Raw genomic sequence first — 15,608 nt, 5'->3', positions numbered from 1 at the left:
GGGACACATTTCCCAGAAGCCTTTGCATTCCCCGTTAAAAAGCGGGGGCCGCCACGAGCCCCCCCCTCCCCTTCCTTATCTTCCCCCGCCTTTCCTACCGTGTCTGCACGCCCCTTACCTGCCTGTTACCCCTCCCCCATTAAAGTGCACCCACGTGGGACCGCCGCGTGTCTGTGTCTTCTTCCTCGCGTAATGCCTTTACCGTCTAACCCGCAGCCAACCCGCAGAATTAAGAACAACACTAATGAGGGTCCCGGAACCTCAGCCTTGATCCTGCTCAGAGGCTCTGGACACCTTATACCAAAAGGACTTCTGGTAGGACATCCGAATAGCAGCACTACTCCCCATCAGAGTAGCATCATCTTGGCTATTAAGCCCTCTGGCAAAAGACTATAATTTTGGTTTTTTGGAGACAAGGTTTCACTGTGGCTTTGGAGCCTGTCCTGGAACTAGCTCTGTAGACCAGGCTGGTCTCGAACTCACAGAGATCTGCCTGCCTCTGCCTCCCGAGTGCTGGGATTAAAGGCATGCGCCACCATCGCCTGGCAAGACTATAGTTTCAAAATGTCTTGTGTAACCCTCCTTATTGCTAAACCAGGTTGGCTGTAATCCTAGAATCTGGAAGGTAGAGACTGGAGAAGCAGTTCATGGTTGGCTTCAGCACTTAAGTTCCAGTCAGCCTGGGCTACTTGAGACTGTCTCAAAAGAACAAATAGACCAGAGAGAGGGGCCGGGAGCAAACGCTGCTCTTGCAGTGGGCCAGAGTTCAGATCCCAGCAGTCACATTGGGTGACTCATAACCTGTAACTCCAGCTCCAGAGGGATCTGTCGCCTATAGTCTCCATGGGCATCTGCATTCTGGTGTACACACCCATACACAGACCATACATATAAAATAAATACATAAATAAATTTAAAAAGTTACAAAGAAAACACATCCACCTTATGTTTGCCTTCAAAAGTTTCCCATCAAGCCAGGGAAATGACTCAGTAGGTACAGAGCTTGCATTGCTTAGGACCCGAGTTTCAATCCCAAACATTCATATTAAAAAAATTATATATGGTAGAGACACACTTGTAATCCCAGAGCTAGGAGGTAGAGACAGACAAATCTTGGGAACTTACTGGCTAGCCATATTGCCTATCCCAAATGGCTTCTGTCTCCAGGTTCTTTGGGAGAATCTGTCAAAAATAAAGAGGAAGCAAGAGGAAGGCAGGTCTCTGAGTTCAAGGCCAGCCTGGTCTACTAGGTGAGTACCAGGATAGCCAGGACTACCTAACAGAGACCCTATCTAGAAAAAAATCCTAACAAATAAGGTGGAAACAAACAGCGCTGTGGAGGCAGAGACAGGTGGAGCTGAGTGGGTTTCAGAATAGCCTAGCGTACACACTGACTGCAGCCAACTGGTGAGCCCTCTGTTTAAAAGATAAAAAATTAAAAGAAGGGCTCAGCAATTAAGAGAGATGACTTGCTGCCCTTGCGGAGGACCTTAGTTCAGTTCCTAGCGCCTATACTGTGACTCACAACCATTGTAATTTAGTAATTCCAATTCCAGAAGATTCGATCCCCTTTTGATCTCCTTGAAAGCAACACACACACACAGCATACATACATACACACATACACCATACATACATACACACTAATAATAACAATATAGAGAGAAGGGAAGGAGTAAAATTAAAAAAAAAAAAAACAACTAAGCCAGGCAGTGGTGGCACACACCTTTAATCCCAGGGAGGCAGAAGTAGGAGGATCTCTGTGAATTCAAAGAAAGCCTGATCTACAGAACTAGTTCCAGGACAGCCAGGGCTACACAGAGAAACCCTGTCTTGAAAAAAAAGGGGGGGTGCATGCCTTTAATCCCAGCACTCAGGAGGCAGAGGCAGGCGGATCTCTGTGAGTTCGAGACCAGCCTGGTCTACAGAGCTAGTTCCAGGACAGGCTCCAAAACCACAGAGAAACCCTGTCTGTCTCGAAAAACCAAAAAAAAAAAAAAAAAAAAAAAAAAAAAAAAGTTAAGAGCCCGGGCTACTCTTCCAGAGGTTCAATACCCAGCTACCAGGATGTTCACAACCAACTGTTATGAGATCTGGTGCCCTCTTCTGGCACTCAGGCATACATGCAGGCAGAACACTATAATAAATAAATCTAAATAAACAAGGGACTAGAAAGATGGCTCAGTAGTTAAAAACACTGGCTCTTCTTCCAGAGGACCCAGGTTCAATTCCTAACACCCATATAGTGGCTCACAATAGTCTGTAACTCCAGATACCTTTTACAGGCCTTCATGGGCTTTAGGCACACACAGACACACACACAAAAGCAAAACACTTATATACTAAATACAATAATAATATATAGCTCTTCTGGCTTCCATAGCAAGCACAAAATCCTGGGTTCAATCCCCAGCACTACCCTAAAAATAAGTGTGAAGGCACATATATGTATGTAATCTAGCTCTCTTAGGTAGAAGCCGGAGGATCAGGAATAGCCATCCTTAGCTATACAAGTAGTGATCTTGAGACCAGGCTGGGATAAATAAGACTCTGCCTCAAAAATAAACACACACACACACACACACACACACAAGACAAAGATACATAAACACACACATACACCACACATAGACACACACACAGCAACAACAACAAACACGGTGGTGGAGTAGCAGAATGCGGTCCTCCAGGAATGATGTGGCCACTGCAGTCTTGAATTCTCTGTGATTACCAGCACAAGATCTGTCCTGTCACCATCCAATTACAAGAAGAGTAGAAGACTTCACAGATGCCCATCTCTCCAAGATGATTTAAAGACTGCTAAATGGTTGCTAGGAGAGGGACACTTTCTTCAGTGGTGTAGCCACTGCTAAGATACTCATTCTTTGCCCATATATTAAATTACCACCCATGACCCCAGAAGTAATTCTAATAAAACTCACTGGGCCACCAACAATTAGAACAGGAAAGACATGAATGTGGAAAAAGAACTATTTGGGAAGAGAAAGGTGAGCGGCAAGAGTGGGAGGGCAATAAGCGATAAGCTCAATTGCAGCGTGTTATACATGTGCACAAAGGAGTCACAGTGAAAACCACTATTACGTGTAACTAGCACATGCTAATGACAAGCTTTTCAAAAGTGACCTGAAAAGAGAAGCATTCATCATCTCAGGGCTATCAGCACCCCAGAGAGAGGGGAGTCATGTGACAGCTTTTGACCAGTTCCTATTTGAATCAGCTGAGAAGTTTAGATGAAGTTTTAGACTTTGGGTTTTTTGTTTTTCTCCTGCAAGTGGTGTCTGTTCAGATTTTCAGAAAAGTATCTGTGTGTGTCACAGCGCTTGTGGAGCTTAGAGGACTTCCTGTGGGTGTTGGTTCTGAGTCCCTAGGATAGAATTCGGGTCTTCCAGAGTGTCTGCAAGCTCCTTCACAGGATCACCCACCTTGCAGAACCTGTCCAGATGATTTTAGCTGAATGTTCCTGCCACTGTATGTTCAAAAATTGTCATTTCTGGCTGATTCTTCAAAGAAAGCGAAGAGCATTTGCTTGGCTGACAGCCTGGGGTTTGCCAGACTGCTTGGACTTGGTATGGCTCTCAATATTGCCTCTCTGTGGATAAGTTTACATATTTACAGAGGATGAAAAACATACCAACCTGGCCGGGCAGTGGTGGCTCGTGCCTTTAGTTCCAGCACTCGGGAGGCAGAGGCAGGCGGATCTCTGGGAGTTCGAGGCCAGCCTGGTCTACAAGAGCTAGTTCCAGGACAGACTCCAAAGCTACAGAGAAACCCTATCTCAAAAAAACAAAACAAACCCTTAATTTTGACATAACCAAATATAATTAATTACTTTATTCTTTATGGCTTGTGTTTCTAAGATTCAGGGGTCAAAAGTATCTGTTGGTGGTGGGGGCTGGAGAAATGGGTCAGTGGTTAAGTACATTAGCTGCTCTTGCAGAAGACAGGAGTTCACTTCCAGCATCCACATAAAGGGTCACAACCAGCTATAATTCCAGTTCCAGGGTATCTGGAGACGTTGCATGCATGTGGTATACAAGCATACATGTAGGCAAAACACCTATACACATAAAAATAACAATTTCTTTGAAAAATCTTTTTCGATGTGTGTTAGCATTGTTGTTCACTGTGTGCATCCATGCGTGTGTGTGTGTGTGTGTGTGTGTGTGTGTGTGCACGCAAAAATTTAAGGCCAGACTGGTATACAAAATGAATTCCAGGACAGCCAGGGCTACACAGAGAAATCCTATCTCGAAAAACAAAAACAAAAGCAAACAAAAATTGACAATTGACACCTCTGATGTCTATGTTCTATTCCTTTTTTCTTTCTTTTCCCTGCCACATTGTTTTCACTACTGTGAATTCGTAATATGTTTACTATTTTTGGTAAAGCAAGTCTCCAGCTTGGCTCGGTGTTTTCAAAAACGTCTTAAGCTGGGACTGGATGTGCCTGGAATGCAGCACTTGGGAGACGTCTTAGGGAGACCCAGAGTTTGAGGCGACCTTAGGCTGCACAGAGGATTCAAGGCCATACCACAAAACAAAAACAAATAGACAAGCCTGGCTGGGCGGTGGTGGCGCACGCCTTTAATCCCAGCACTCAGGAGGCAGAGGCAGGCGGATCTCTGTGAGTTCGAGGCTAGCCTGATCTACAAGAGCTAGTTCCAGGACAGGCTCCAAGCTACAGAGAAACCCTGTCTAGGAAAAAACAAACAAACAAACAACAACAACAACAACAACAAATAGCCAAGGGCTAAGGATGTAGTTTACTGGAGAGCACTTGTCTCACGTTCACGTCTCTTCTTGTGTTTAAGAGATTTTTGGCAAGGTGGCCAGGCATCCAACAGCAGGCCTTTAAGGTCTTTAATCCCAGGAGGCTGAGGAAGGTGGATCTCTGTGAGTTCGAGGCCAATCTGGTCGACAGAGTTCCAGGACAGTCCGGGTTACACAGGGAAACCTTGTCTGGTTTGTTTTGAGACAGAGTCTCACTGGGTACACCAGGCTGGCCTTGCACTGTGTGTCCCCATACCGGGCTAGATTTTATTTTTGTGTCTCCATATGTGCATGCTTGCACAGGTGCCTGAGAATGCCGGAAGATGTCTGATTCACGGTAGCTGGAGTCATCTGGAAAAGCAGTACGCAGTCTTAATCAACAAGCCATCTGTCGAGCCTTTATTTTAGTTTCTGAAACAGGGTCATTTGTATTCCAGGTTCGTTTCAGACTCAATATGTAGCCAAGAACAACCTATAAATCCTGATTCTCCGGATTGATAGGATTACAGATATGAACACCATGCCTGTCTTTACACTGTACTAGTTTCATGTATTCTAGGCAAAGACTCTACCAACTGAAGCACAATTTCTAACCCAAAAGTTCTACCTTTTTAAGTGTTAATTTATTTTATTTTATTATTTTGTGACAGAGTCTCACCACATAGCCTTGGCTGGCTTGCAGCTACCTATGTAGACCAGGTTGGCCTCAAACTCAGATACCTGCCTGCCTTTGCCTCCCAAGTGCTGGGATTGAAGGCGTGTGCTAGATATCGGTTTAAAGGATGTTCTGCACTTGGTACCCCTACTTTCAGAATGTCTTTCTTACTTTTCTTTAATAAAGCTATATTCACACTCCTAAAAACAAATATATATATATATATAATATAATATATATTAAATCTGGAGAGATGATTCAGTCGTTAAGGAAACTTGCTGCTATCCCAGGGACCCGGGGTTTGGTTTACAGCACTCCCAACTGTCTGTAGCTCCAGTTCCAGGGTCTGACACCCTCTTCTGACTTCTGCAGACGCCAGGCACACACATGGTACACATACATACACCTTGGCAAAATACTCATACACTCACATAACATGAATAAATCTAAAAATTAAGCCAGGCGATGGTGGTGCACGCCTTTAATCCCAGCACTCAGGATGCAGAGGCAGGTGGATCTCTGTGAGTTCGAGACCAGCCTGGTCTACAGAGCTAGTTCCAGGACAGGCTCCAAAGCCACAGAGAAACCCTGTCTCGAAAAACAAAACAAACAAACAAACAAACAAAAAAAAACACCCTAAAAATTAAGGGGCTGGACCGATGGCTCAGCAGTTAAGATTACTGACTGCTCTTCCGGACCAGGGGTTCAAGTCTAGCACCCACAAGGCGGCTCAAAAGTGTCTGTAACTCCAGTTCCAGGGGATTTAACACCCTCACAAGGACAGACAGGCGGACATGCAGGCAAAACACCAATACACGTTTAAAAATTAAAAAAAAAAAAGGAAAGGAAAGAACAAAATGTGAACGGGACATGGCATGTAGGTGCTGGAATGGCAGAGACCGAACTTGAAAGAATTGATCCCGAAATTATGGCGTATTAAAGGCAGGTCGTTGTTGCATTAAAATCACTGGCTAGTCAGAGAGCAAACGCGTTTCATCCAGTTCCATCTAACTAAAACCTGCCTCAACGACGTTGCTTTCGACATTGTGTAGAGTTATAAGGGACAGCACCTGGAGACTGAATTCTAGAGGTGACAGCGTAGCACACCGACACAAACAACGCAGCCATTTTGCTTCATTACCATCAAGTTTGGCTGCTGCAGAGCGCCGTAGATTCATTACTTTAGAAACCGCAGCGTCTATGAGGCTTTTTTGCAACGTTTGAACCCAACCACTTGCCGTACCGACGCTACTTGTCAATCCGGAATGGGCGGGAAAGGGACGTTCGTTGCGCGTACTTCGATCCGACGTCCTCTGCGGCAGCACGCTCGCACGCTGAGTGGGCGGAGTCATCAGGAGGCTTTATATAGTCTGCCCCACGGCCTGGCCGTCCTCTATCGGCGGCGGCGTGTGAGGAGAGATGGTACGTGTGTCAATGCCGGGCGTCCCCTTGGTTCTCTGCTAGTGTGGTCCAATGGGCGCCATCGTGGTCTCACCATGACTGGGAAGGTGCTTTCGGAGCACAGAGGACATGGCGGTGGCCGCGACGGGCCCTAGATCTCTATTGAGAATGCGTGCGGAGGGCCGGCCTGAGCCTGTGGGAGAGGCCTTGCCTTGAGCCCAAGCCTAAAGGTCCCTCGATTTAAAACGAGTTATTTTTGCTTCTTGACATCAGTTTTATTCCAAAAGTGCCTATTGGTAGCGTGGTGGGAAATTCCGTGTGCTTTGGATTGCCTTGACTTTAGTTTTAACGGGGGTTATTGTGCGAACTTCCATTTGGGACCTGATTCCGCGAAAGGAACTGGGTCTTCCGAGTTCCCAGAAGCTACAAATGATGAACCTTTTGACGGGCGGACAGAAACTCTGTGCTGATTGTCATGTTCTGATTTGGCGTTGGGAATTCGAGAGGCCTACCCGTAAAGGCTGGACTAAGAAGCGCCATGTGGCTATTTACCAGGGCGTCGTAAGAGCACACACATGTAAAGGGGCATGCTCTCCAGGGACTAATGGTTAAGTGGTAGGGTTGACCAGAGCAGTTGAGAATGCCCTGTGGTAATGATGATTCTCTCTCCCCCAGTCTCACAGGAAATTCTCTGCTCCCAGGCATGGGTCCTTGGGCTTCTTGCCGCGGAAGCGCAGCAGCAGGCATCGTGGGAAAGTGAAGAGCTTCCCCAAGGATGACCCTTCCAAGCCTGTTCACCTCACAGCCTTTCTAGGCTACAAGGCTGGCATGACCCACATTGTCCGAGAGGTTGACAGACCAGGATCCAGTACGTAAAAAATTCCTTGTACAACTTGGCAGGGTATGTTCAGAAATGGTGCCTGCAATGAATTTGCAAAGCCCCACAGCAGGTGTTGCCTTCTGAAGCTAAGGGGTGACAGTGCCCACTTAATGAGACTAAGAATGGCTGTGGTAGGCAGATAGGGCCCGTTCAAAATCCTGTGGGGGCAAAGTCCAAAGTTGGTCATTCCTAACCATGTGCATGCCTGGGCATCAAAGCCGAGTTAGTCCTAAAAGCAGCCGGTGCCTCACATATTCGGAGGTTTAAGGTTTGTTCCTACGTCTGTCTAGACACTTGATGTCTGAACTGATTATAAAGAGATCTGAAACCAGGCCAGTGATAGCCTTGTGGCAAAGCTTATTTCAAGTGTAGCGTGAAGCTGAGGTATTTTATCAAAGCCAGCTTCCTGAATGCTGGGGATTATAGTTGATGATAGTTGCTGCCTGATGTAATGTCTGTTCTGTACTACCAACGAGTACACAGAACAAGTGTAGTCGAGGTATTGTGGCACCTGGGAGCTTAGGGTTCAACTGCAGTGAAAGCTCCTTGGGGAGCCTGAAGATGTGGAGAGCAGTCCTGAAGGCCAGACCGAATAGTTGGTGCGGAGGCAGAGAGCCTTTCTGGCTGAGTGGGCATTGGAATGTCGGTAGTTGTGTACACACTGATGCCTGTTTGCCTTCACAGAGGTAAATAAGAAAGAAGTCGTGGAGGCTGTAACCATTGTGGAAACACCACCTATGGTAGTTGTGGGCATCGTGGGATACGTCGAAACCCCACGAGGTCTCCGCACCTTCAAGACAGTATTTGCTGAGCACATCAGTGATGAGTGTAAAAGGCGGTTCTACAAGAACTGGTAAGGAGGGGGAACACTGGGGAGGTGCAATTTAGGATCTTGTGGACATTGTACTGGGTTCTTCTTTCCTCCACCTTTAGCATGTTTGAGACAGGGTTTACCTCTTTGGGGTATGTCTTATAACTCGCACTTTATACCAGGCTAGCACCTCAGGTGTGCACCCACAGCTCCGCACTCCCCTTTCATTGGGAGTGCTGGGATTAGGTGTGTGCCACTACAGCCCAGCCGGCAGATTCTCTGTAGCCCTGATTGTCCTGGAACTCCAGACCACCTGGCGATTTGTCTGCCTTTGCTTCCCTAGTGCTGGGTTTCTTAGGACCTTCATCAAAGGTTGTGAAGACAGATCTGTATTTATTTTGGTTTTTGTTTGACCCGAAATCTTGACTCCAACCAACCTAATGGGTTTGGCATTGTTTTGATACTGAAAAATAGCAGATAAAGCTAGAAAGTAGGGGCTGGAGAGATGCCTCAGAGGTTAAGAGCACTGGCTGTTCTTCAGAGGTCCTGAGTTCAATTCTCAGCAACCACATGGTGGCTCACAACTCTAGTGAGATCTGGTGCCCTCTTCTGGCGTGCGGGCATACATAGAGGCAGAGTGTTGTATACATACTAAATAAGTCTTTTTTTTTTTAAAAAAGGCTAGAAAGTAGACATGTCTACTCATTCTGCCTCTTTAGTTGAGGTTCGTTGTGATTTGGAGATTGAACCTGGAGCCTTAGCTGTACCAGACAAGTCTCCTGCCTCTGCCTAATCCCTAATATTTCAGTGAGGTGATCCCTTGGGTAGAAAAGGGGAGATTATGGTGCCTTGGAGCAAGAACTGCTTTCTGTATATGTGTGGCTTTCATTAACCTGTGGACCTCTGCTCAGCTCCGCTCGGCTCTGCCCGATGAGCTCCATCCAGGCTCCGCTTGCTGGTGGAAAAGGCTCCTTAGAAGCCAGCAATGAGCCTCATGCCCACATGGTGCCAGTGTGCCTTCCTCTCACCCCTTGCAATGGTGATGATGGCCTGCACCGGGCTCCTCCCCCAACTCTGCTCTGCTCCTGAAGGCACAAATCTAAGAAGAAGGCCTTCACCAAATACTGTAAGAAATGGCAGGATGACATGGGCAAGAAACAGCTGGAGAAGGACTTCAACAGCATGAAGAAGTACTGCCAGGTCATCCGCATAATTGCCCACACTCAGGTGAGCACCTGCTGCGACCTAGGAGTGAGGCTTTTCTGTCATTCATAGGTATTTTATTATCTGAGACTTGGGGGTATTAGGACATTTTAGGAGTCTTGTCCAGGTAGCAGCTTAATTGCTGCTTGAACTTGACTATTGCCCATGTGTAGTGCTTAATCTCATGGTGTTACTGACCAGCAGAGGGCACTGTGGCACTTTACTCCATCTTAAGTTTCATTTAATCAGCACACTGGTGATTCATGGCAGCAATCAATGCTTAACCTGGATCCTTGTAAGGTGCTGGCACTGGGCTGTAATGACAGTTATTTAGTTGGATATTTCAGGCTGTTAATTACAATTCAGGCTTCTCAGTGTCGGGTATCTTGCTGTATCCCTGGCTCAACTTGAAACTCGAAACTCACACATATTAAAATGAAGTGAGCTTGGGCTGTGTATTTTGTTTTCAAAACACAGGGCTGGTGAGGTGGATTACAGGAACCATTTAAGTACAACTATCTCATGCCAGCTAACCACTCTAACTCAGTGGTTAGAAGTGGGATTGTAAAGTTGCTTTGCTGTCAGCCTGATCTGAGCTTTCTCCCCTTCTAGATGCGTCTGCTTCCTTTGCGCCAGAAGAAGGCACACTTGATGGAGATCCAGCTAAATGGGGGCACTGTGGCTGAGAAGCTAGACTGGGCCCGGGAGAGGCTGGAGCAGCAGGTTCCTGTGAACCAGGTGTTTGGGCAGGATGAGATGATTGATGTCATTGGAGTGACAAAAGGCAAAGGCTACAAAGGTAAGCTTTGGTGTAGTAGGTTGTGGTTCTGTGGGTGATACATGGGGAGTGAACTAGCTATTCTATGATGAGACTCTGGAATGTGCTGTACACAGCACCCGAGTAACACTGTGGAAGCATTCCCTGTTGCCTTCCTTCTGAGAATAGCATCCCTTGTCTAGGTTCTAGGGAATGGAATGACAGTTGAGTTTACTTGTGAACACTAAATGTTAAACTGCCTTAAAATCAAAGACATGGCATCGTCTGGCCTTAAGCGTGCGCTTGCTCTCTCTCTGTGTGATATGCAGACATTGATGTTGCAGATAAAATCAGATGTGAAATGTGATCTGATCTTCACTCGCCTTTTGGCAGATAATTAGTGATATTTTTCCCAAAAGTAACTCAGATAAAAACCAGTTGGGCACTCACAGGGAGGAACAGAGTTGTGTGCCCCGGTCCCTTCTAAAAATGACATGTTCTCTTTAGGGGTGACCAGTCGTTGGCATACAAAGAAACTGCCCCGCAAGACCCATCGAGGGTTGCGCAAGGTTGCCTGTATTGGCGCTTGGCACCCTGCCCGAGTGGCCTTCTCTGTGGCTCGGGCTGGGCAGAAAGGCTACCATCATCGGACAGAAATCAACAAGAAGGTGAGATGTGACAAGGCTGGCTGGGATCTATCCGGCCGGTGGGGCAGTCCAGGGGCGGAACCCACAGCCCCAACCCTTTCCTGGGCAGGGAGTTTTGTTTGAATTTTTTGAGAAAGTTTCTCTAGCTTTTGAGCCTGTCCTGGCATTTGCTCTGTAGACCTGCCTGGCCTTGAACTCAGTTCGACCTGGCTCCAGGGAGATTTTTTTAAAAAGGTTCATTTTATAAGCAATGTTCCTGCATGCCCTTGGAGGTTGTGACAGACCTCAGGATTATTGGAGTGAGCTGTCGTTATGCCTAGCATTAGTTTTTAGGCTCATGTAGCTAATTGAAGAGCACTTTGACCTTTGGAGAAGTACATATTTGTGTACTGTCCTATCTACCTGGAAACCTGTGGACTTCCTGCTTTCAGAGTCTGGGTACTAGGCTAGTTGCTAGCACCTCAGTGTTATTGACCTGGTTCCTAGGACTGCTTTCTCAGTTGTTGATGGTATTTTCAGATTTACAAGATTGGTCAGGGCTACCTTATCAAGGATGGCAAGCTGATCAAGAACAATGCATCTACCGACTATGACCTTTCTGACAAGAGCATCAACCCACTGGTGAGTGCCGACACCCAGATGCTTCTGTGGGATGGCACTTGGCTTTCATGACCCCTGTAGTAGTTCCTAGAGGGGTGGGGATCCATCATAGCTGTTCTGTGATGAGGCTCTGGAATGTGCGCTGGGCACAGCGCCCGAGTGAAACTGAGGAACCATTCCCTGTTGCCTTCCTTCTGAGAACAGCATTGCTGATCATGGTTGGCTGTGTGTAACTGGCTTCTTAATCTGCACTGACCAGTAACTTTATGATTCCCTAGGGTGGCTTTGTCCATTATGGTGAGGTAACCAATGACTTCATCATGCTCAAAGGCTGTGTGGTGGGAACCAAGAAGCGAGTGCTCACACTCCGCAAGGTAAAAAACCCAGGGTCCTTCACTGGAAATACTGGCCTGTCGTAGGAGTGGAACCTGACCCCACATAGCAGTTTCCACAGTTTGCATGAGTTCTGCATATTGTGCTACTGAACTGGCTCTAGGTGTCAGTCACTAACCAATTTTTTTGTATGTGCCACAGTCCTTGCTGGTGCAGACCAAACGGCGGGCTCTGGAGAAGATTGACCTGAAATTCATTGACACCACCTCCAAGTTTGGCCACGGTCGTTTCCAGACCATGGAGGAGAAGAAAGCATTCATGGTAAGGACCTTCATGTCCCAGTTTTGTCTTGGCTGTTTTGCCCACATGGCTGTTTAGGATTTAGACTGACAAACTACTGTTTCTCTCACAGGGACCACTCAAGAAAGACCGCATTGCCAAGGAGGAAGGTGCTTAATGCCAGAATTTGCTTGACTGGTGTGGCTGGTCTCAATAAAAACTTTTTCAGTGAAATTGGCTCTTCAATTTTTCTCTAGGGCAATGGCCAACCATTAATGGAGGGGGAAGTTCAATACTTCAACATAGAGGCGCTAAAAATGCTTGGTGTCCATTGCCTACAGGAAACATAGTGAGTCACTGGAGGACTATATGTCCTTCCTATCTGATACATGCAGCTTCTTGCAGAGTTTGCTTGACACTGGGGTTGTGACAAGGGGAGGTAGGACTTGATGCTGTGGTTTACATGGTAGCTTTCAGTTAGAGCTTGGCTTAAATACAAAGGTTTTCTGGTGGTGATAATGTGTCAGCTGCTCGGCTCAAGCAAATAGGACAGGACAGCTAGAACAGCTCCAAGGCCCTGATTTAAGGTTACCCTTGGACTGCTTCAAGGGTATGTGTGGATGTCAGCCCACAACTCAATATAAACCTGGAGGTCCTTTAAAGTTGTGGTTCAGTGGTCACTTGGTGTTTCAGCCTGTACTTAAGCCCTGAGCCACCAGGGGGTAGGTATACATGGCAAACAGCTAAGCTCTGCTGTGGTATCTATCAAGTTGGCCCAGGCACATCCCAGTGAGAACGCTGATCTCATGTTGTGGACTGCTTTTAGGACCCTATTAGACCTGTAGAAGGCACTACAGGACATCCAGACCTTATTCCCTAGTTATGGCCAAGACGGTCTGGGGAACAAAGTTTGTCTAGGTAAAAGTGATGGAAGCCTGTGCTTGGGGAAAGTAATACTACAGGTAAGGTAACCTTAAGAGATATAAATGTAGTCTGGTCCTAGAATTTTTCAGGTAGTCCAGGGTACCCTGGGCCACCTTGCCTCATGTCTGTAGTTCTACTTTATCTGTATGTTTAACATGTATTTATATACCACATGCATGCCTGGTGCCTACAGAGCCAGAAGAGGACAGAATTGGGGTTAAGGATGGCTATAAGCCCCCATGTGGGTTATGGGACCTGAACTCTGGTCCTCAGCTCCAGCTCCTCACCTCACCCAAGATAGGTAGCTCCATAACACCAGGCATAGAATACAGTTTGTAGAAAAGAGGCACAGAGGGCTGTAGTTTTGCTTTCTTGATACTTGGGCAGCATGGACACCCACCCCAAGCCTCTACCCGAGGCATGGCCTCTGGAGCCAGTGCTCACTACACTCCCAGCACCATTACAAGGACTTCTCAGGAACCTCGTGGAGGCAGATGGGAAATGTAGACAAAACTGAGAAGTGATTAACAGAAAACAGGCCAGTGGCAGGGCCTTTCTTCAGTCTGCAAGCAAGTGTGGCAGAGGCTCTAGGACAGACCTGGGACTCCTGGTCCCAGTTCCTGAGGGAGAGCCATAAGAGCAACCTGTTTTGGCCAGGTCACCTGCAGATTCCCCTGGCCTCTCTAGGACAGAGCTTGGCACACAGTAAGTGCTTAATAAACTTTGGAGTGTTGCATCTGTACCTGGGTGGGAATTACCAGCATTTGCTTGTTGCTGGGATACATTGCCTCTCCCAACCATTCTCCATGTGCATCATACAGTTCCAATGCCTGTGTCTTGTTCCTGTCACACTTTCCTCTCACTGGAATTCCAAGACAGGTCTCACCGGAATCCTGTGGTGGCAAAACAAGGATTTGCATTCCAATCCTGAAAAAAATACCTGCTGGGAATTTCTGAGCAAGTGGGAACAGGGAGGTAGTGGCAAGAACCACCATTGCCTTAAAAGGTATGACAAAGCCAGAGTTACTAGGGATAGCCAACTGGGTGCCACCTCCAGGGTTCACCTATAAGTGTTCTAGCCTAGACCCTGGTGACAGTCTTGCTGGGGTGGGAATGGGTCCCCAGGCTGTCCCCAGTAATAGAGGCAGCTTCTTATCTGCCAGTTCTTGGCATGCAGGTTCTTGTCTGAGGCTCTCATACCCCCTAGCTGCTCTGCCCTCTTCCTAAAGTCCCGCCTGCCTATATCAGGCCTGCTCCTTGGTCTGGCCCCTGGACAGCTCCCAAAAGCTTGGTAGGTAGCTCCTTTTCTCCTGGCTGTCCTGGAACTCTCTATAGATCAGTTGGCCTCGAACTTACAGATCTGCCTGTCTCTGCGAGAGCCACCACCACCTGACTCAGCTCTGAGCCTTTAGGGCCACTCCTTGAAATGGGTTCTGTTACTACCCCATGGTGCAGATGCAAAGCTGAGGTCAAGAGAATAAGTAGCATGATTAGGGGTAGCACTGCTGGGACTAAGTCAGACAGGAAGAGGACCCAAGTCTCTTAGCCGAGTTTGGGTGCTGGGAGGAGCTGGAAGTCTGTCTGGTGAGCACCTACTGGGCATCACACCTGCTGGCTCAGGGTCACCTGCAGTCCTGACAGCTGTTCCCATTCCACAGATGGAGAAGTGAACTCACAGCTGCTTCCGAGCATCTTCAGGTCACACACACTTGAGTAGGACAGCTCACAGAAGGAAACTGAGGCAGGATGAGACTAACCATCCCTTGGTGAGACTCCCAGGAGTGGGGAAGCCAGAAGCAGATGCTGCCTCAGGAAGCTAAGGTCTTGACGACTGTGTCCACTGCCCCTAACAAGCAGGGCCACCGAGGCTCCATGAGGAATGGAGGGACGTAATCCCCAGTGCCACTGCAGCCCCTCTCCAAGCTCATCCGTGGGCTCTGCTTCCTTCACACGGGTGACACGGTGCTTACTCCTGACAGTAGGCATAGAGGAGTCAGCTACCACACTAGGTCCCTGGGTGACCACTGGCTTCATGTGACTATGGAGAAGTGGCCCTGCCTCCATCTCCCCACTTTAGCTCTGCTCAGTCTGGCCGAGTCAAAGACTGAGGGAAGGCGCTAAAGATAGTTGAAGCAGCCACTTCCCCATCCCTGAGGCCACCACCCAGTCGCCAGTTGGCCCTTCCAGCAAGCTGCCTGGCCAGTGCTGGGGCATAGCACAGGGTACTGGGTGACTGGCTGACCTGTGCTTCTGCAGAAGCTACCCTGTCATTTCATAGATGACAGTCCAAGCAGAAGGACAGCAGTCCCCATGCTCACACCATGTGC

The 15,608-nt window shown here is 47.6% G+C and overlaps 1 protein-coding gene and 4 non-coding genes across 5 annotated transcripts; all 5 read left to right on the top strand.

Moving 5' to 3' along the window:
* Positions 1-6,782: 6,782 nt before the first annotated feature.
* Positions 6,783-12,591, top strand: Rpl3 (ribosomal protein L3). The gene is made up of 10 exons (XM_041672144.1): positions 6,783-6,868; positions 7,523-7,715; positions 8,412-8,580; positions 9,630-9,765; positions 10,354-10,540; positions 11,006-11,166; positions 11,665-11,766; positions 12,024-12,119; positions 12,280-12,399; positions 12,491-12,591. Exons 1-10 carry the CDS (start codon positions 6,866-6,868, stop codon positions 12,533-12,535), a joined length of 1,212 nt encoding a protein of 403 aa, XP_041528078.1. The 5' UTR covers positions 6,783-6,865; the 3' UTR covers positions 12,536-12,591.
* LOC121461589 lies at positions 7,274-7,335 on the top strand. The gene has a single exon (XR_005976206.1). It is a non-coding gene; the product is annotated as a small nucleolar RNA SNORD43 (small nucleolar RNA).
* LOC121461596 lies at positions 9,575-9,629 on the top strand. Its single transcript, XR_005976211.1, has one exon. It is a non-coding gene; the product is annotated as a small nucleolar RNA U82P (small nucleolar RNA).
* LOC121461593 lies at positions 10,597-10,688 on the top strand. The gene has a single exon (XR_005976209.1). It is a non-coding gene; the product is annotated as a small nucleolar RNA U83B (small nucleolar RNA).
* LOC121461592 lies at positions 11,857-11,950 on the top strand. Its single transcript, XR_005976208.1, has one exon. It is a non-coding gene; the product is annotated as a small nucleolar RNA U83B (small nucleolar RNA).
* Positions 12,592-15,608: the final 3,017 nt, after the last annotated feature.

The sequence above is a fragment of the Microtus oregoni genome, unplaced genomic scaffold (assembly GCF_018167655.1).
Source record: "Microtus oregoni isolate MIOR12 unplaced genomic scaffold, Mior012 000022F_ref0000154, whole genome shotgun sequence".
Taxonomy (NCBI): domain Eukaryota; kingdom Metazoa; phylum Chordata; class Mammalia; order Rodentia; family Cricetidae; genus Microtus; species Microtus oregoni.
Note: the sequence above shows the minus strand (reverse complement) of the source record. Positions and strands in the feature narration are given on the sequence as shown.

Bases quoted from the DNA above. Each gene is read 5' to 3' on its own strand.
- Rpl3 (XM_041672144.1), top strand. The intron at 7,716-8,411 runs GTACGTAAAAAA...TTGCCTTCACAG, and splicing joins GGTTGACAGACCAGGATCCA to AGGTAAATAAGAAAGAAGTC. The intron at 12,120-12,279 runs GTAAAAAACCCA...TATGTGCCACAG, and splicing joins GAGTGCTCACACTCCGCAAG to TCCTTGCTGGTGCAGACCAA.